At 30.6% G+C, this 21,120-nt stretch overlaps 1 protein-coding gene across 1 annotated transcript; it reads left to right on the top strand.

Moving 5' to 3' along the window:
• The first annotated feature begins 3,157 nt into the window (after positions 1 to 3,157).
• Positions 3,158 to 20,036, top strand: LOC108735031 (protein grindelwald). The gene is made up of 4 exons (XM_025974786.1): positions 3,158 to 3,641; positions 11,688 to 11,753; positions 14,402 to 14,559; positions 19,773 to 20,036. Exons 1-4 carry the CDS (start codon positions 3,404 to 3,406, stop codon positions 20,025 to 20,027), a joined length of 717 nt encoding a protein of 238 aa, XP_025830571.1. The 5' UTR covers positions 3,158 to 3,403; the 3' UTR covers positions 20,028 to 20,036.
• Positions 20,037 to 21,120: the final 1,084 nt, after the last annotated feature.

The following is a 21,120-nucleotide window of genomic DNA, read 5'->3' as shown; positions in this document are numbered from 1 at the left end:
ATAATAAACGGTTATTTCGCCGACGGGGAAACCCCTGTCACTCATCAAATTCACGCACGGTACGGGAAAATGACGTATTATATAAAAAAATATATAGTACCTACTTTAAGCGTATTATTCTTTAATTTCAGCCCTTAATGTTTATAAACAACCTCTCAGCGATTAAAAAAAAAAACATCTTCGCCCCTATTTATCCTACAAAAACCGTTTTTCTAGATTTGTAAAAAAAATCAATTAAACAATTAATTATTGCAAAAAAATAGTGAAGTGAAAATCTGTACATTTCATTACGCATAAAAGTCTTCCGACTTAAAACTCGTTATTAGTTATTACGTGTTATATGATATCTGTTTTTAATAAATTTCAAAAATTAGGCGATCGTATAATAAGGAAACCAGGTCATAAAGAATATGTTGATTTTACAAAGTGTATTCTGTTTTATTGTCGTGAAATAAATGTAAACATGTAAATATATGAGATAACGGTTGTATTTCATACCTTTTCTAGAATGTTCTATTTTGTTTGATGATTAAACAACGAAAGAATAGAGATTTCTTCACGGCACTTGTAACTGATTTATGTTTTATAATATGATGATGTCTCAATATTGATATTGTTATTTCTTCGTTGCGTAACCGATTGTGATTACAAAATGTATAGAAATAGGTAATATATTATGATTTTTCGCTTCGAATTTTCCGGATAGCTATTTTTCCGACAGTAAATAATTCCAGAGGAAAATTCTTGGGTGCGAATTTTAGACATACATTTAAAATAGGAGAACAGGAGGGTGGAACTAACCGACCTTAACTCAAAGGAAAAAATCCGAAAATTCTGAATAACGGAAAAATGACCAACCGGAAAAAGTGGACGGATATAAAACAGGGCCTACGTATTGTTACTCCGTTGAAATTCATAATAAATATAAAAGATGACTAATTGTAAATGTCAACAGATTTTATTTTACATGACAATTGCTTCTATATACGTAGGTATGTTGATTAAAACGGTCTAATCTAAAAAGTGCCGTGCCATCATTACAAATTTTACAAATTTTACGTGCGTTTAAGGATAAGAAAATAAGAAGTGTTTATTGTTTTACTAGGCATTCTTTAATTCCAAATTTATGAAATCTACATCAAAGTTCAGTTTATTAAAAAAAATCTAGAAAAGAATGAACGAAATGGGGAAGCAATAGATTATTTACCAATTTTTTAATGTTAACATTAGATATTACCTATATTTAATACGCAATCAAATAGCAAAATAAGCATACATACAAAAAGTATATATAAACACAATTACAAACTCATTAAAAGACAATAACAAATCATCATCATCATTATCATAAGGTCGTCAGTCCTAAGACTGGTTGGACACGTACCTCTACTCTTTCCTATCCTGAGATAATCTTCGCATTTCCCTAAAACTAGAACAACCTACATCCTTAACTATTTGCGAACAATAATCTAACCTAGGTCTGCCTCTACCCCTCCCAACTCCTGTTTCTGCCTCTAATATGTCCCTGACTAGATCTTCATCTCGGAGAAGGTGTCCTACCAACCTATCCTGCCTATTTTTTATTGACTTCCATAGAGTCCCCTGCTCTCCTACTTTTTCTAACACCTTTTCATTTTTAACCTTTTCTACCCACGTTATCCTCGTCATTTGCCTATAACACCACTTTTTGAAAGATTCTAACATTTTCTTTTCCGCCGCGCCCTGTGTCCATGTTTCGCACCCGTACAATGTCGCGCTCCAAACATATACCTTTAGCTACCTTTTTCGAATTTCAAAATTAACCGTTTGCGAGCATAGAAGTTACTTCTTTTTATTAAAGGCGATACGACCCTGCGATATCCTCTCCTTTGTATCCCTACTACTTCTTCCGTCCTGACTTATCTGACTTCCTAGGTATCTAAAATCAGCAACTTCTAATTTTTCGTCTCCTAGCTTTATATTCGCTCTTTCCCTACTTTTCCTTCCCTTGCATACCAGTATTTTAGTTTGACTTTTATTTTCATACAGGAGTGATCTGTCAGTACCGCTTCCATTTTATTTAAAGCTATCTCTAAGTCCTCCTTGCTATATGCTAATACTGCTATAAATAACAAATACATAAAATAAATATTATTTTTGCCAAAGAAATCAGAAATTTTTGTTTGTTTACGCACTTAAGGGTTGAAAAGTTTATATTTGTGTGAAGAACCAACGCCGACGTTTCGTCTTTATTTGAGGGGATTTATCAAGATGGGTTCTTTAGTTAGATAAGTATAGGTAGAAGCACCAAACTATTTGGAATTGGAAATGAAACATATTTTTGGGAGTTAGATACCCAGTTAACATTTTTGCTTGAGTAAATCGTCACAATTTTCTGTCAGAATTGACTTTTATTAGGCATCCGTTAGATTCAATAATTTTTATCATCGGTTTTGTTAACTTTGTTAGTCCACTGGTTTAAGCGTTGTGCTTTGAATTCGGTCGTTTAATGTTAATAAATATTCTTAAACATGTGGAGTATTTATCTTTATCTTTTCAAAAAAGTGCATTCAAAGAAGTCGTCAAACCAAGGCGATTGAGAAAAAGATTGTTAAATATGTATGTTTGGAGTGCAGCGCTGTACGGATGCGAAACATGGACCCACCGGGTGGCGAAAAAGAAAAGTCTAGAAGTGTTCGAAATGTGGTATTACAGGTCAATGATGAGGATACCGTGGATAAAGAAGGTTAGAAATGAATAGGTATTAGAAGGAATAGAAGAATAGAGGACTCTATGGAAGTCAATAAGAAAAGGCGAGGTAGGTTGGTGGGATACCTTCTCAGGCATGAAGGTCTAGTCAGAGGCATATTAGAGGCAGAAACAGGAGTTAAGAGGAGTAGAGGTAGACCTAGATTAGATTACTGTTCGCAAATAGTTAACGATGTGGGTTATTCTAGTTTCGGGAAAATGCGAGGATTATCTCATGATAGGAAAGAGTGGAGGTGCGTGTCTTAGGACTAACGACCTTATTATGAAGTCAGTCGTCACTAAATATCATAAATTGTTAAGTTAATTCCACTGTGTCCCATGAGTCATTTAACAGTACCTACAGGTAGAACAAACACACGTATACACACAAACTGTAGTACCAATACACCTTTATTCGTTTATACAATACGTGAAGCGAAGTCGCTCAGTCAATTCCGAAACGACCGCCTTCACCTGTTGCATTCGTAAAGTCAAACATGCGTGGCGCAGGTATTAGACGCCATATTGTTGGCAAAAAGAACCGTACTTGATAATTACCTGGACAAAAGGGCACCTGTTTGCCACCAAAATAATGTAATGTGCCGTAAAAGTTTATCGTTTAGTGGAGATGTGAATTAATAAAAAAGAAATCAAGTGAAAACGGAAAACTTTAAAAATGCAATTATTTGAAACGCGAGTGAGGTGTTGGGTTTTGGTGCTGTTCTTCTGGGGTTCTTTGGCAGGATGGACGAGTGCCGATTTAACTTTGAACGGTATGAAGAAATGCGGATCGAGGATTTGCAATCAGCACGAATATTGTTCAGATTTTGATAAACTTTGTAAACCTTGCGACGACATATGTAATGAAAAACATCACAATTATGACGCCAATTTGTGTGTTAGGGATTGTCAAGGTAAGCTATTGCTCCTACATTAAATTTGTTTTTCGTTTTGCAAAATATCTACCTTGTTTATCGCAATTTTGTTTTGCAAGTGCTTGCGAAATTATTCGTCAATTGTACACATATGCAGTCATACGAAAGAGTAACTCACGATGCATTAAATGATTTAACTTTCACTTCTAACAATCAATTACTAGATTTTTTCTTTGTTGCGTTGCATTTATCGATTTTTTGTACTAATTTAAATGCGCATATTGGTATGCCGATAGCAAAACACAATAAAAACAACAAAATAGAAGACGTTAACTCTGCTATAAAACGGAGGGTACCGTAGCATTAAAAAAATCAATTTATGTGTGGCCTGGAGAACAGGAAAATTGTGTGTTAATAATCTCAAAATAAGAGAGAAAATTGAAATATCTGTCCCAGTTTTTTGCAAATTGTAGATTCACAACAATGCACAAACTTATTTACATGTTCAATTTAACTGATATCATTCGATGTACGTATTTCTAAATTTTGGTGATTTAAAAATGGTGCCGACTTTATCAAAAATAGTCAATTTCAGGGAAGATAGTGATACTTTCAGATAAGTGGGTCTAAAAAAATATGTATAAATATATTTGAAGAAAGGGGTCCCGTTTTTAAAAACGAATAAAGATTACCTTAATTGAAAAAAATTTCGAAAATAATAGACCAGTAAAATTAAAATTTTTGAAAAAAGTAAATGTAATTTAGGGTAAGCTGTACTTAAATGCTTTACTTAGGTATCTAACAGGTGACAGATATCAACAAATTATCTAAAAAGTTTTGTTTGAAATTGTTATTAAATCGTGTCAATAGATACTTGAAATAGGTTTTTCCTTGATATAACCAAAAATAGAATTTTTACAAAAAAAGTTTCAAATAAAAACTGTAGTAGAATTTAAAATTTCTTATAAAACCCATTTTAATTAAAGATGCAAAATTGAATCAGTAGTTGCTGAGTAATGCTAATTATGTAATGTAATATTCAGTTGTTAAAAACTTTGTTTAAACAAATTTTATATTGACGATATGTTAGGAATTAATAGTTCTTTTTAAAACAAACAAATGTAGAAAAAATCAAGAAGATCCTAGTCTTATTAGCTTCTGAAATATGCAATTTTGTAATAAAAAACACTAAATCGTTAAAGTCAATTTCTATTGACTTGAAAAAAGATAAGGAAAATTGATTTTCACCATTCCATAGTTTTTGGTCCATTGAACTTAACGCTTTAGACGTGATCATTTAGCAACAATTCCAACCAAAATTTTTGGATAATTTGTTGATACCTCTTATCAAGAAATCTAACTAATTGTAAAACATTTGGATGCGACGAAAGTCGTTTAAACACTAAACCAATGAAATTTTAATTCTCGGAAGGTGGATTTTGAGTTAAGTTGAAACCTTCGAAACGAGTCTATAATTATTGTAAACATTAAAAATCTGCAAGGTGTCAAAATTATAATAAATTAGGACAAACGACGTATCCCAATGCAATCTTAATTACCAATTATTACTGAAGTTTGTTTTTTTTTGGCAAAATTTCCCGACACCATTATCCTAAGAAAGTGCTGGATCCTTGTTTCGAAAAGTTTGCACAAAAATTGAAACCAATTTTGAATAGTTTTTAATTATTTCAAATCATTCGGTTATATTAATCAAAAAACCAATTTAATAAATTAATGTGATAAAATTGTACTTATAATGTCGTTTAATCAAAAATTAGACAACAAAAATAAAAACTTGCCTCACCCTTTTCAAAGTTACTGTATTAGGATGAAGGATCAAAAAATATTGAAATACCTAAGTATAAATATATAATATGAAATATTGTCAATTTTTACCCACTACACACTATCTCAAATTAATGAGGAAAAATTGTTGCTGTTGTAATTTGAGGTAGTGTGTAGTGGGTAAAAATTGAGAATATTTCATATTAAAACTAACTCACTTCGGGAAGATTTCTACATTGTATGTATAAATATATAACGTAACGACGGTTTTACATGATTGGTAATTTTAATTAATAATTAATTCAGTAATACAACAGGTATTTACTTAAACAGGTAATCAAGTCATGGTTGGTGGTTGAGTCAGACACCCATTTTATAAAAATTACTGTAATAATTTATTCGTCAATTAAGGAAAATAATAAATTACCTTGAAAAAGCAAAGTAATGTAATGGAAATTAACGAAAACTAGAAACTTCATGTGGTCAAAATTTTGCTTTCAAATAATACGTGTAGTACATATTTCACATTCAAAATTAATTTCAACTATTGACAGACTGACACATTAAAGCAATCACAAACATAAATTTGTTACAACCGGAACAATTTGTATGTATATATTTTCGTAGTATTTCGATTTATCCAGCCTATACACTACCTTTATTAATTTTTACCTGCCTCAATTAACGTCAACGTACCTACACCAACTATTTTTTATAGTTTCAGTATTTAGGGCACATTACCTTTCTAATTTTACAAGTTTCGTTTCCCTACTAAATAACGAAAAATTGTACCAAAAGTATCGACTAGAAATGCACCAGGTAGTCACTTTGCAGGGTATCGTATAACAGGGTACTCTGCAAAACCACTAAGGTTAATGGTTCATGTCCTCGTTCTGGAGGTCTTTCCACTAAATGCCACCCCCACCAACCCTCCAAATCGCATTAATTCCCGTTCAAAAAGTCGTTTAAATACTAAACGACTAAATCAACGAAATTTTTATTCTTGGTTGTCCGATTTTCAAAGAGAGAGACTTGAGTTGAATCGTGAATCAAAACGTGGTAAACAACTACGAGTGACAGAAATCGTTTGGCCGCACTCATTTATTCTTGTTCATGAGAAAAATAAACAAGAATTATACCGAAATAACAAATAATCTAGTATTTAATAGAAACTACGACCAACAACCTATCCCAATATAATCTTAATTGTCAATTTTCATTAGGTAGGCTTTTTGTTATACAGTAGAACCTCTTTAAGTTGAACCTCGATATATCGAAAACCTCCAAAACTCGAAAAAATGTTTTGTTTCAATCCCCAAAACTCCCATTACTCAAAATCTCAACCCACTATTAATCGAAATAATCACTGAGTCCGTGCAAGTAATTTTGGTACATATTTTCCCTCTATAACTCGAAAAATTAAATTGGACCTCTGTATCACGAATTAGCAATGTTTTATTTTACAACCTTTACAACTCGATAATTTGGAACTTATTACGTCTATTGTTCAAAGAAAACTAAGTTACCGACTTTAAGGATTTGTCGACAATGTCGAAAACTCTATAACTCGAATTTTTTGGCGTTTCTCTTGATGTTCGAGTTATAGAGGTTCTATCTACTTATTAAATTATTATTGCTGGTGTTTGCCTTTTCTTTTTCGAATAATGACCAGATAGAATCCTAAAAAAACTACCGGATCCAAACCGAGCACCCGGCCCATCTCTAATATCGACCTTCACGATTTAATATCGATTTAATATATGTATGTAGTTGTACACTCTGTATATCTGTGGTTAATTGTAAAATCTCAATCGTTTCAGTTACATTTAGGTACAAGCACACATTTTCTTGTTTTTACCAAATGATTAATTTTTCTTAAAAGATTTTTTTTTAATAATCATTTTATTCTTGGGTAACTAAAAGTAAACATTTCGTCAATAACATTTTATAAATACGTAAAATTATCAGGTGTTATTATTACCCACGTTGGTACAATATACTGTTGTGTAAATCTGAATATCTCTTATTAATACCGTGTAACATTCTTATCTGCTATCTTGTTTGAAGAAACAAGTGGTTTGACTTGACTTTTATTCTATGGATAAATGTTAGAACAATTTACACAGCTATTCAAATAGATTAATGAAATTGACTTTTCTGTTGAATTAACTTTCGTCATCCTTTTTTATATTTTATTCCAGTTGTTTTCATTTCAAAATATTTTTTTTATCAAAAATACTATTAAGTCGTACACTGTAAATGAAAACAATTTTTTTATCTGTTTCTAATGTTTACCCATTTTTATATAAAACACACAAAAATAATTAAAAGTAATGCTTTGGAGGATTTTGAATTTTTTACTAATACTTTAAAACCGAAAAATAAATTTTGGTCAACTGTATTGCCCATTGTTGATTAATTTTGGGAATAAAGAAAATATACAGTTTATTAAAAAATATTTTTAGTCGTAAGGAAGAAAATAAAATTGCAACAATGTTCCACTAATGTTTAATAAAAACTCGACATATGTTTCGATCGTCTTAATTTCAACTCATTACAGTTTTTGGTCTTTTTTTTTAAGTTATGTCTTTAGAATGTTCATCACCCCATTGAAACGTTGCAACCTCTTTTCATTTGATTAATAATATCAAACATCATATATACCAAGTTTCGAGTAAATTCAACCACAAATAAAGTATGTCCCAAACAAAAATTGCAACACCTTTTTCCCCCCTCACCCCTTTGGAGGTTGAATTTTTTAGAATGTCGAGATAGGTCTTTCAGTAATTAAATGAGAGACCATTAAGACCAAGTTTCAAGTAAATCTGACCACAAATAATATGTTTCATTTAAACATTGCAACTCCTCTTCACCACTCCCCCCCCACCAGAGATTGAATTTTTGTTACACCATTTTTAACAAATGAACGGGTAGGCTGATGTTTTGACTGATAAATTTTTCGTTTTGTTGTCAGTTGCGTTTTGTTATTTCATGTCAGTTGCGTTTTCTTTTATCACGTTTTATGTCAAGTTCTACGGGAACGGGATAAGAAAAGTATGCTATGTCCGTCTCCTAGTTCTCAGGTACCTCCCTGCCAATTTTCAGCCAGATCGGTTCAGCCGTTCTTGAGTTATAAATAATGTAACTAACACTTAACTGACTTTTATATACATATATACATTTTATCAGACAAATAGTTCATCAATTAAATTAGTTCTAAAGCTTCTTTAGTTCTTTGTTTAATTTTATTCTTGTAAGGGAAAAGTTTCATAAAAAACCGAGTTTTTAATCGATTAATGTAGTTTACTGTCTAGGCGTAAGGTACTGACTATACACCAAATAAAAGAAATTCAATATATTACCTACAATTGCAGGTTGACAAAAAAATACTTTTCAAACGAGATTGAGTTTCACAATATCTGTTTGTTATTATAAAATCAACCGTTACCTATAGTATTCGAGAAAGCTTACATTACGTGTTTGTATTATGTTTCATTCAAATGTTTGTAACGATATCTATTAAAACACGATTTAAAAGCCATTGTAGGGACGTCTTCTTGTGATAACTTTAAACTGTTATAAATTATCCAAAAGGCATTCTTAATACAGTATAAATTACCTTTTTTTCTAATGATGAGTAATGCAACATATCGGTCAAAAATTATGTCACTACAGTTGCAAAATAAATTAATTAAAATAAACGTTGAAAATACTGTGTGTCCACATCTCGATGCTCTCCTTTAGTAAGTATATTGAGTGACAGAAGAGATTGAATAAATTTTGCAGAATTAAAAAAATCTCATTTCAAATTCATTGTGACTTTTATCATTTAGAAAAGTTTTGAAAAAACTAAAATTCGCCGACTTATTTTCGTTAATAAATCGATAGCGCCTAATACAACTGCTTTTAAAGTTTTACATTTATCGAGCACTTGTTTAATACAAAGGTCGTAGGACGATAAGCATAGTGAATCGGACCCAGAGGGATGTCTGGATTATTTTTTTAGGGTATATTGGTACTAATGAGATACGTTAATTCTGAAAATTTTAGACCTCTATCTATTTTGGTTTCTGAATAAATCTAAAAAGCGAAAAATCAGAAGATATTTTTTTCTCAAATAAAGAAAAATAATTATTTTGGAAAAAATCGCCTGTTTTTAATGATTATTAAAAATATTATGAGCTGTTATTTTTTTCGAATATAGCTCTTATATACTCCTATAACGTATAACGTTCATTCAAATGGGTTAAGCCGTTTTTGAGAAAAAAAATATTTTCTGATTTTTCGTTTTTTCTTTATTTATTCAAAAACCAAAATAAATATAGGTCTAAAATTTTCACGATTAACGTATCGTATTAGTAGCAATATACCCTCAAAAAATAATCCAGATATACCTCTGGGGCCGATTAACTATGCTTATCGTCCTGTGGCCTTTGTTGGTGTAAACAGGAATCCTGATTTTCGTTAGTTTCTAAGGTACCAGCGCTAACTTTAGTTTTTCTTACGGTGACATCAGGCTAATTGTCTTTTTCTGTTATTGTTGTACCAAATGATAGCGTAGAACTAAAGAAAAATCATTACCTTTTTATATTGTTCTTTTACAGTTCCTTCAAAGTCGAACATCTGTAACTGAAAGTATCTGAAATAATTTCTGGTATAATAATATTCATAAATATTCATATATCCGTATCCATATCCAGATCCGAAATTTCATATCCATAATATCTTTGGTTTATATCTCTCGTATAAATGAAAATTTATTAGGCATGTTGTACATTTCTATTAAGAATTATCCAAATAATCTATGATTGAGTATCGTCACCGTTAATAAGGAAATTTTATGGTAAGTCACAATGAAAATTTGAAATAAGATTTCTTGTGAGCATTGAATTCTGTAAAACATTCGCCATTTAACCATTGCTTCTATTTTCTTTAATAAACGTTATATTGTGAGCATCGAAATGTGAACACACTGTATAAGAGAACCGTTATTTTTATTTTATTATCAAAACAAATGCTATTTTAAGCACATTACAAATACATAATAAATGCAAACAGTCAAAAAAATGTACGCACAGCAATTTTGTAGGCCAAAGTAGATAATCAATTGAACGAGGCACATAGGTACGCAATCTAATTTTTCAGAAAAAATTAAACATAAAATGTTTAGGTACATCCTCTATTGAAGAAGCAAGATGGACTAAAGTACATGCATATTGAAAATTCTGACCCATTTGTTGACTCACCCTAAATATAATCGTAAAATTTACATTTGCAAGGTTTCAACTTCACAGAACCCAAAACGCTTTATTTATTGCAAAATTATGTAAACTTTTGTAATTGGTGTTAGTGACGTAACGTGAATTTCTGCCGCCCGTAGTGAAACCTAAATTTCACGTTCTTCCTACATTTACAATTAATTTTTTTTTTTATTTAAATTGATCGGGGTTGCAATGAAAGGGTATTCACAAAAGCCTATACCTTTAATTTAATGCTTGAGGAGATAAGTAGCGTTTATTATTAAATGAAAGATAGATGAGCTTATTTACAAACAGTTATCAGACAGACTTATATACAAGAGATACATACATACTACGTATTTACATTTGAGCGAAATTCTAGAGTTTCACTATCAGCAAAATAGCAAACAAGGGTGTGATCAGTGCACCTTGAAGTCCACATGGCCAAGTTCCCAGTATAAATAATAAATAAATATTTTTCAAGAAATCCACAAAATTATTTTCTTCCAGTGTTTTTGTTTAAACAGAAAAACAAATGTTATGGATAAGTATCTTTAGCTCAAGCAAAAAAAGAGCTACTTATTTACGTCCTAGTGAAAGGGTTAATTTTTTTTGCTGTACCACTTTAGAAATAGGAATTAATAAAATTAATTCAATTTGAAACTATATAAATGTATATTACTTTAAGGAGGTATTAGTTCTTAAGTTTTACTTTTTTGTTATCTTAATAATTAGAATTTTATTTGAAATCATTTCTTGAACGCCCTGTATCTACGTTTATATTTTATACTAGTTTGAAATTCTTACTAATTCCTGAACTATTCATTCGCTTCGGTGAAAGCAATAAAACTAGGTCAAAAAATTACAAATAAGGCATTCACGTTAATATTTTGTCAACTAATCGGAAAATGTTAACCGCAAACTTACTCAACTTGACGAATGAGCGTATAATTGTTTTAAAACCCCAGTTATAAAAGACAAATCGTACTGATAACAATGTTTTTAAGAAAATAGCCGTGGTGTGTTTTGAAGTACTAAAATTAAGGTGTATTGGTTCTAGATTATATCCATGACCTCAGATATATTCGGAAAGATGGGTCTTCAGCTACCGGAAACGACTTAAACGGTAAGCAATTTTTTACAGTGGAATTCGTTTATTATGACTCCGCGTATATTGACCAACCGCTTAATATGAAGTAATTGCAATGTTAAGTTTGGTTTTCATATTAAATTCTCTATAGGAAAGTTTGGATACAATGACTCCGTTTAAAATGACATATCGTTTATTATAACTGATTCTCAAGAAATCATATCCGGCTATAGCAACCCAAATGATTAAAAATAACAAATTCACTCATTTTTCTTACGATTTTTATGTATATTAATATTACAATTCAAAAGTTCTTTTTCTTTTTCTGTTAATAAATATATACAATTTGTAGTTTTCCTTTCTAGTAAACTAAAAAACTAACCAAAATAGAAAGTTGTTCATTTTCTAAGACTATGCAATGGATGGATGATGCCCGCTTAGTATGACGTGTTTGTCATTTCCCTTCGATGTCATTGTAAGCGGATTATACTGTAGGTAGAATACATCAACATATGGACATATCTATACTTGAACGTATTCAATAACTGTAATTGTACTTTGAAAGTTTAAGGGATAATATTGCAAAAATATGAGTTTTCACGATATACAGCCATTGCAACTTTTGATTTACACAACGAGAACTATCAGAGAATCCATAGTTTCAAAGAGTTTGCAGAGGGCCATTTTCCGTAAGGATCTAGCGGGGTTGTTATCCGGTTATAGGCATTCTTTGNTTTCTCCATATCTCTCTAACTAAAGATTCAAGTAAAGATTTTACTTAATAAATTGTCTGTTATCCGAATTTCTATAAAAGTTCTTCGGAGCATAAGTCGCAACAATGATCAACGATTCCAGTTTTTTGTTTGTTATGGTTTTGCATTTAAAGCAACAATCAGCAACAATACTGAACCAATTCTAGACTACGACCATCAACACCGAATATCGGGCACTATTCAAAATGCGGTAAGCACGCAAAGAACTATATCGAGAGTTAAAAAAGTTATACTGCATTTATTGGTTGAATTACAAGACACGTTTATTTTCAGACAAGAGGAAATTAGGTCGAAGTGTCCGTATCAGATATGCTTAATTGATTTTCTTATTATAGGCTATTAAATAAACAGATTCTGATAAAAAATGATTCGCTTTTTTTTCCCACTATTATGTTCTCGTATAACGGTACTTATAATTTACCGATTATTGTAAGTATACATTTCCTCTTCAGATTAAAAATGTACAAAGATCAAGATAAAAGTATATCTACATAAGAGCTGAATCAGCGAGGCTGGGTAAAAATAACATCGAAATGAGCTTTGCTACAAAAATTAATATGTACAGTGGAATTCGTTTATTATGACTCCGGCTATATTGACCAACCGTTTAATATGAAATAATTGCAGTGTTAAGTTTGGTTTTCATATAAAATTCTCTATAGAAAAGTTTGGATAAAATGACTCCGTTTAAAATGACATATCGTTTATTATGACTGATTCTCAAGAAATCATATCCGGCTATAGTGACCCAAATGATTAATAATAACATTTTCGCCCATTTTTCTAATCCTTATGTATATTAACATTACAATTCATCGCTCTTTTTTTTTCTGTCACAAAATATATACAATTTGTAGTTTTTCTCTCTATTAAACTACATAACTAACCAAAATATAAAGTTGTTTATTTTCTAAGACTTTGCTTTGTATGACGCCCGCTTAGTATGACGTGTTTGTCATTTCCCTTCGATGTCATTATAAGCGGATTCTACTGTATTTTTGTATTTTTTTGTAAAAGAGTTTATAATTTTTATTGGGTTTTTTTAATTTATACCATAGAATAAAATGTTCGTTTATAACTATCATTGAAAATTATATTAGCTTTTGGGCATAGTGTTTAAAAATATAAAAATATATCGTCTTGTAATAGTAGATGGTTACAATTTATGATAAGTATGATTAAACATAAAAGCAAGGCAAGATTAGTTTTGGTTTTATTCTTGTGAGATCCGTTCTTGTTTAAAAATTCTTTAAAAATGAAAACTATAACATATACCTAACATACATTCCTTTTGTAACCTTGTAATTTCAAATCTATTATCAGTATCAGTGCAAAATTTTGACTTCTTCAAGGAGAAAGCCACAAATTTTAACACAAAATTGTTTCGTCTTTTGTTTTTAATTTAACAAATTCCTACGCTTTCAAAACATTTTAGACATTCAACAAATGTTCGATGTATTACTAATACAAAAAATGCGCACCTTTTAATTCTTTTTGCGATTATTTAGCTGTTGAAATAAAAGACTGGATTTCTAATAATGACGCAATTTGTTTATATTTACTCGCATAAATTTTTAATTGAGTTAATTCATTCTGTAACTTCTGTTTTAGAATTTAGGTAAGAATTTTGCGATAATCTTGCTAATAAATCTTGCTCTATGCGTTGGTATTGTTCATTTAGTAACACAGCTAATAGTAAACTTGGTCTTACTAAAAGTGGAAGACCAAGACAAGACAAGATAAAACTAAACTCCAAGACTATTTTTGCTCGGTACCAATAAGGTTAATAGCTAATAGTAAGCCCTAGTCATACTAAAGATATAAGTACAATTCTTAATTCCTATTAGGCATTTAGATTAAGTAAAAATAATAATTGAATGTTACTAATTTTTTGTTTTCGCCACTTTGCAGATGTTGTTCAAAGACTACATTCCATGGTTTCGGTTTCCCTTTCGCTGACATGTATCGTTTTGATCATTTTACTTATTGTGCTGTGTGTACAAATTTACAAATGGAAAAAACGAAATAACGTTACCTGGGCTACACTCAAAAACAAGCTTTTGTTTAAGGTTAGTACTATTTTACGCATCTGTCTTTATTAATTTAATTCGTTTCCAAACCTTTTAATTGTATTAAACATAATTTGCTTGTTATGAAGCTATCCGACATATGTCGTAATATACCCCTTATTAAGATTGTAAAGATCTTTTTTTTAACTGATTTTTTCACTTATTAAATTAATTAGTTAAATCTGATGAGTGTACAAACCGCTCGCTTTTGTTTTTGATATTTTTGAACAATATTGTTGGATAAAATAATTCGAAGTGGTCTGTATTCTGTCGTAACTGCCAGATGCGGATCGCGATTTCAATCTTTTTGGATCTCATCAGCGCGTCGCAGGCAGCTCCGACAGAACACAGACCAACTTTTACCTGCTGTCTTAACAGTGCGTTTCAGAAAATACTACAAACGGCACAGTGAACGCCATCTGTAGCACGATGCTACATTTTAGGATTACGTATTTTTCAACAAGGTCCACTTGTGTGGATATCTACTTGCTGAAAACGAATCCNACCGAGAGTTGTCTCCTTCCTTTTCTGGCCTAGTGCTGTTCTTTTCTACTTTGCGCCGGTCAAACTGAAGGTCACATATCGCTACAGAAACTAAACGAAGTATAATTAAAAATGTCATAAACATGATATTTATCATCAGGGTGAATTAGTGTGTGACCTATAGAAAAGAAAATCAAGTAGACAACGTTCTCTCGTTTTGGGAAAAAAAATTGAAGAACGTGATCTTAAGCACTTGTTCTCCGTCTCAGCCTTCTACAAACACTTATTTACTTACGATCATTTAGCTTGCGATGGTTCGTAATAAGTTATAATACAAGCCAGAATAAATGCAAGAGAAAGTTTTTCTCCGACCTGCCGGCTCGTGAGATGATGATGATGACGGTGACGTTGGCGAAACGGCATTATTCTCATTCTCATTTTCATTCGTTTAATATTTACATTATGTATGAAGGACATTGCCATTGAAGAGAGTTCCGAGTGACCGTAATAACCTACCACAATTTCTTCTAGAAAACGTGTAGGTACTTACAGCATAATTTTCTTTGATTCTTTTACGTACTGAATTCCGTTCTTATGGAATCTCGTAAAAAATAAAAACGCAGGACAGAATATGTCTCTAACTAGTCCTTGATGTCTGTCCTAATATATGGAGAAAATTAAATTTTTATGACAACGCTTTTTCGATTGTAAATGACTGAATTTCCCGTAGAAATAGTAGCATTTATTAGGTAACTAGTAATAATCTCAATTTTGAAATGTTTCTTTAAAAACTATTTCAAGTTTCTTAATTATTACAATTAAATTTGTAGAGCACCTAGTAAATTTAATTCTGCTAGGATTTTATTTTTATAAATTCAGATCCAAATTGTAATTTTTATTATTGTCGCTTACGAAGCAATGGGCTAATGGGATAAATTGCAAATATCACTTTAATATTTAGATAAATTTTCGTTTTTTATGTTTTCCGTGAAATACACTTACCATTTTTCTGTTAATAATTCTCTTTACTTTTGGACACAGTAACATATATAATCATAAGATTATATCACGTACAGACTGTAAAAGAATGCCATCTTTTGCTTCATCTAACAAAAGAGAGCGGTTTTTTGTAGCTGTTTCGTTCAACTTGTTTACGATAGTATAAGGACGAAGTGAAGGTTGTACAAACACATATTAAAAGAATGTTGTCGTTTTGATAAAACAGTATTCTCTCTTCTCTAATAACTATACGAAATATTTTGAATGCAGTTTATATTTCAATATATTTTAGAAGTATTGTACGTTGTTACCTTTGAACAATATTTTATTCTGGTTTTACTAAGACCTTTAAGAAGAATCTTTTGTCGATAATATATTATAAACAATAAAGTTATTATTATATATTTTTTTGTATTACGAAATATGTTTTAAAGAATATTAAATATCTGTGAATAAATATAAAAAATATACTTTAGGAAAATCAGGAATTTCGTGGAACTCAACTGATAATCCAGGATAAAGAGCCGTTATTTTATATTATTAATATTTCTTTGTTGTCTAAAATTATTGTAGGCCGATTTTTTTATTATTTTTAATATTGAATTGCTTTACGATTTAAGTAGAAAGCAATGGGTTAGAAAAGTATTTTAAATATATTTTTAAGACATTTTCTTGCTAAAGATTTAGTTTTATAGAATATAAAACTCAAAACAATAAAATACAAATACAATGATGTTGACCTACAGAATTTGAGTAATGAATCTGTTACTACGTGTAATATTTATAAATAATCAGAACGTATGTACTGTATAAAATTCAATTGTTGAAATTCGTTTATTTGTCTTGTTTAAAAAAGACAATATAATATGATTACCAATTAATCAAATACGTACACCTACTTTGTGTTAATTTCTACAATCTGATTTCTGTTAAAAAAAGATTATGCATTTTTTTAATTAATTCATTAAAACACTATTATTTTATTGTTTTTATATAGTTGTTGATGTTCTCGGAATACGTAACTATCTTAAATCTAAACTTCCAGTACACAAAAGTTATGTGACCATGCTATTGAAATAGTTTTATTGTTATTAGACAACATTATTTGAATTAAAATTAGAAAACTTGATTTGTTGTTTATTGAAACGTACTATGAATTTTTATTGTTTCTTATTTTGCTAGTAACTCCCCTTTGAGTATTACTGAATATTTTTATTCGCAACCTATTATTTGTTAAATAAATCATTTGAATTTTTATGCACAGTACGTCAGGCACTTAAAAATAATAATCGGAAGTAAATAATTCGATGTCCTTACATTATGATTAATACGCAAGTTTTCCTATGATTCATCTGTCGTGATAACCGCAACAAAATGTTAACAAATACTTAACAATCAGAGAATGATAAAACTAAAAACAAAATGACAACTAAAAACTTGAATTCCACTAAGCCTTACGAAAAAAAAAGAGAAATAAAACATTAAAAAGTTTTGTAACCGGTATGTTATAGCCAACAAAATGAGCGATTCCCAAATTTTTTAACAACATACAGACAAATAAACGATTTTTATTTGAATTCTTTCGGAATTTAGACAAATGGGTACCATTTTTGACGGTGCATTGTACTTATATTAATCGTGGCGAAATGACGATTGAATCATTACACCATAACCTAACCTAACCCCTTGGTGTAGGCATTTAGCCCTGATGCGTAACTCTTTGTAGATAGTAATACCAATTAAGTAATTCTTTCTCACTAATTCCTAATTTGAACCCTTATTTAGTGTATAATATTTTGTCTATACCAATCAGGAAATCCTAACTCGCCATAATCAAATCTAAACCCATCAATCACCACAACATGTATGATCCTTGGTGCATAGCACCCTATCTTACGATTTTTATGCATAAGAAGTGCTTTACATGTGCATAAATAATCCACGATCTTCCCAAAAATATGTCAAATATATCTTGTTTTTACGATTCATGCATATTTATGCAATTTATTTTTAATTAATTTTGGTTAGGATCNTTTTATTCGCAACCTATTATTTGTTAAATAAATCATTTGAATTTTTATGCACAGTACGTCAGGCACTTAAAAATAATAATCGGAAGTAAATAATTCGATGTCCTTACATTATGATTAATACGCAAGTTTTCCTATGATTCATCTGTCGTGATAACCGCAACAAAATGTTAACAAATACTTAACAATCAGAAAATGATAAAACTAAAAACAAAATGACAACTAAAAACTTGAATTCCACTAAGCCTTACGCAAAAAAAGAGAAATAAAACATTAAAAAGTTTTGTAACCGGTATGTTATAGCCAACAAAATGAGCGATTCCCAAATTTTTTAACAACATACAGACAAATAAACGATTTTTATTTGAATTCTTTCGGAATTTAGACAAATGGGTACCATTTTTGACGGTGCATGGTACTTATATTAATCGTGGCGAAATGACGATTGAATCATTACACCATAACCTAACCTAACCCCTTGGTGTAGGCATTTAGCCCTGATGCGTAACTCTTTGTAGATAGTAATACCAATTAAGTAATTCTTTCTCACTACTTCCTAATTTGAACCCTTATTTAGTGTATAATATTTTGTCTATACCAATCAGGAAATCCTAACTCGCCATAATCAAATCTAAACCCATCAATCACCACAACATGTATGATCCTTGGTGCGTAGCACCCTATCTTACGATTTTTATGCATAAGAAGTGCTTTACATGTGCATAAATAATCCACGATCTTCCCAAAAATATGTCAAATATATCCTTGTTTTTACGATTCATGCATATTTATGCAATTTATTTTTAATTAATTTTGGTTACTGGAAATTAAGAAAAGGGTAGTAAACCAACAAAAATTAATTTAAATAACATTTTTTCATAAATTAATGTAGATTATGTCTTCTCTTTCCTAAAGTAGTTGTGGGTTTTTTTTGTTCACACAGACACAAGACCGCAACACCTTTTAAGCATTTTGAGTTAAACGTAACATCACCTTTGCACGATCGGATAGCAAATATAGCAAAAATTTTCAAAAGTTGTTGAGCAGTTTAATTAAATTAAAATTACCTAGGTAGTTAAATCTTTGGTAAATGTATCCAATTAAAGGGTTAAAAACCAAAACGAATTACTGGTAATAAGCACTTTATGTGATAACAATTTTCAGATAAATTTCACTCGTTAGCTTACCAGTTATAAACTTATAAATGAGATCAAACATATGCCATTTTATGTCGAAAATGTGAAACATATTCATTTTATACACAAAATCTAAAGATATTCACTAAAGCTTGATTTTATGCAAAATATTTAATAACGTTAATCGTATTGTTTCAATGCGAAATTAATATATATCCGCAATTTTGGGGGCCGATTATAAAATATGTTTGCAAATAAGGGTAAGGAAGGGGTATTGCTTAACGTGATGAGATATGACTAGGGTGGAGGGAGAAATCGTTTAAGGAGAAGTGGACTATCTTTTGTGACGTAATATTTGTTAAAGGGGGTAGCTGGAAGTGAGACTTAGTGTGATGAAGGGGAAGAGAGGGGTTCAAAAAGGTGAAATTCTGAGTAACGTATTTCATGGACGGCCCCTTGGGTGATTGTTCTAATACTAAAAAAATGCTTTTTTACATAAAATTCCAAGTCTAGTTATGAGTAATGGCGATACATACCTAATAAAAAAAGTGTGATTTATTTCTAGAAATCGGACACCAATTCCAGTAACAAAACTACAAATAATGGTGTTTCTATTGCGGTGACAAACCAATCGGGAAAGCCAGATCTCCGTCTAAATATGCCATCAACCCCGGGAACCAATTCAGAATTTAGTCCTTCCACTATAACCACGTCAATCAGCAGGAGACCTGTGGAAGATTGTAATCTGGATTACGCCTATGATAATCCCGCTATGTCTACCACCCCAAGTCCCAACAAATCACACGAAAGTAACTTTTAATGTTTTTTTTTTAAAAAATACAAAGGTGCATGAAAAAGGTAATACATTTTCGTTATAATTTACAGAAACCCACAAAAACGTAGAAAGGTCAACTTGCAACTCGAAATTTGGACTTGTGACTCGAAATGTCGATTTGCAACTTGAAATTTCGAATTGAGTATTAAGCTTTCCATCAGTATAAGAACATAGGGTTTCACTGCCGGAATAAACGGTATCGTAGAATTATAATTCGAGCTGAAGGGCGGTGGTCTAAAGTCTAAATAAACTTTTATCTTTTCTGAAATTTTCAGCGTCCACGTATTGTAACGATTGCTATTTGTTAGCCTCTTAGGCAAGTCGAAATTTTGAATTACAAGTCGAAATTTCAAAAAAAAAATTGTTTGACCATTCTACGCTTTTGTAGAAATTAAGGCTGTATTTTATACGCAACAATTATTAAAAAGTACTAATGTTAGTAATACGAAGAAAGATAAAAATAAAAAAATATTACCCATTATACATTAATTTTTCGGCCATTCAAATAACTCTTGCAAAACATTAGAAAAACAAGAATTAATAAAAAAAAACACTTTCTTTACTGCAACAAATTCGTTAACAATTATAGCATGGGGAGTCCATTAATTACGTAATACTATCGGAGAGAGCAAGAGTCTAGCCGGGCACAACGGTCATGATAGGTAGGAGTTCAGAATATATTTAAAATTAAATAATTATTAGAAATTCAAAAACCCTTTTTTTTCTTAAATAAAACCTAAAACTTTTACAATGTAAGTGATACTTAACGGAGTGGTGACGAAAGAGGGGTTACGATTTTGTAATGTGGGATGAAGGGGAGGGTCAAAAATTGATGAATTGTGCGTTACGCAATATTTGGAAGCCCTTAATTATGGGTTATCTTCTCTCTAATTGAAAATTAAAAATGATAATAAACTGTTTCTTTCGATGTCAGTAATAAGATAATATCTTTTTATAATACAGAAACCGTACAAGTTTTAAAAAGTTTAAAGACTTAATAAAACGTACATTTAAAGGAGTATAATGTGTTTTTTATGTGTATATGTTATATTATTATGTATGGCTTTAATGTATATAC

The sequence above is a fragment of the Agrilus planipennis genome, unplaced genomic scaffold (assembly GCF_000699045.2).
Source record: "Agrilus planipennis isolate EAB-ADULT unplaced genomic scaffold, Apla_2.0 scaffold124, whole genome shotgun sequence".
Taxonomy (NCBI): Eukaryota; Metazoa; Arthropoda; class Insecta; order Coleoptera; family Buprestidae; genus Agrilus; species Agrilus planipennis.
This window is presented reverse-complemented; position numbering and strand designations above follow the sequence as displayed.

What these genes read in the sequence shown, in the direction of transcription:
- LOC108735031 (XM_025974786.1), top strand. Translation starts at nt 3,404, where the DNA reads ATGCAATTATTTGAAACGCGAGTGAGGTGTTGGGTTTTGGTGCTGTTC. An exon ending in GTGTGTTAGGGATTGTCAAG is followed by an intron (nt 3,642 to 11,687) that starts GTAAGCTATTGC and finishes TATTGGTTCTAG; the next exon opens with ATTATATCCATGACCTCAGA. An exon ending in AAAACAAGCTTTTGTTTAAG is followed by an intron (nt 14,560 to 19,772) that starts GTTAGTACTATT and finishes ATTTATTTCTAG; the next exon opens with AAATCGGACACCAATTCCAG.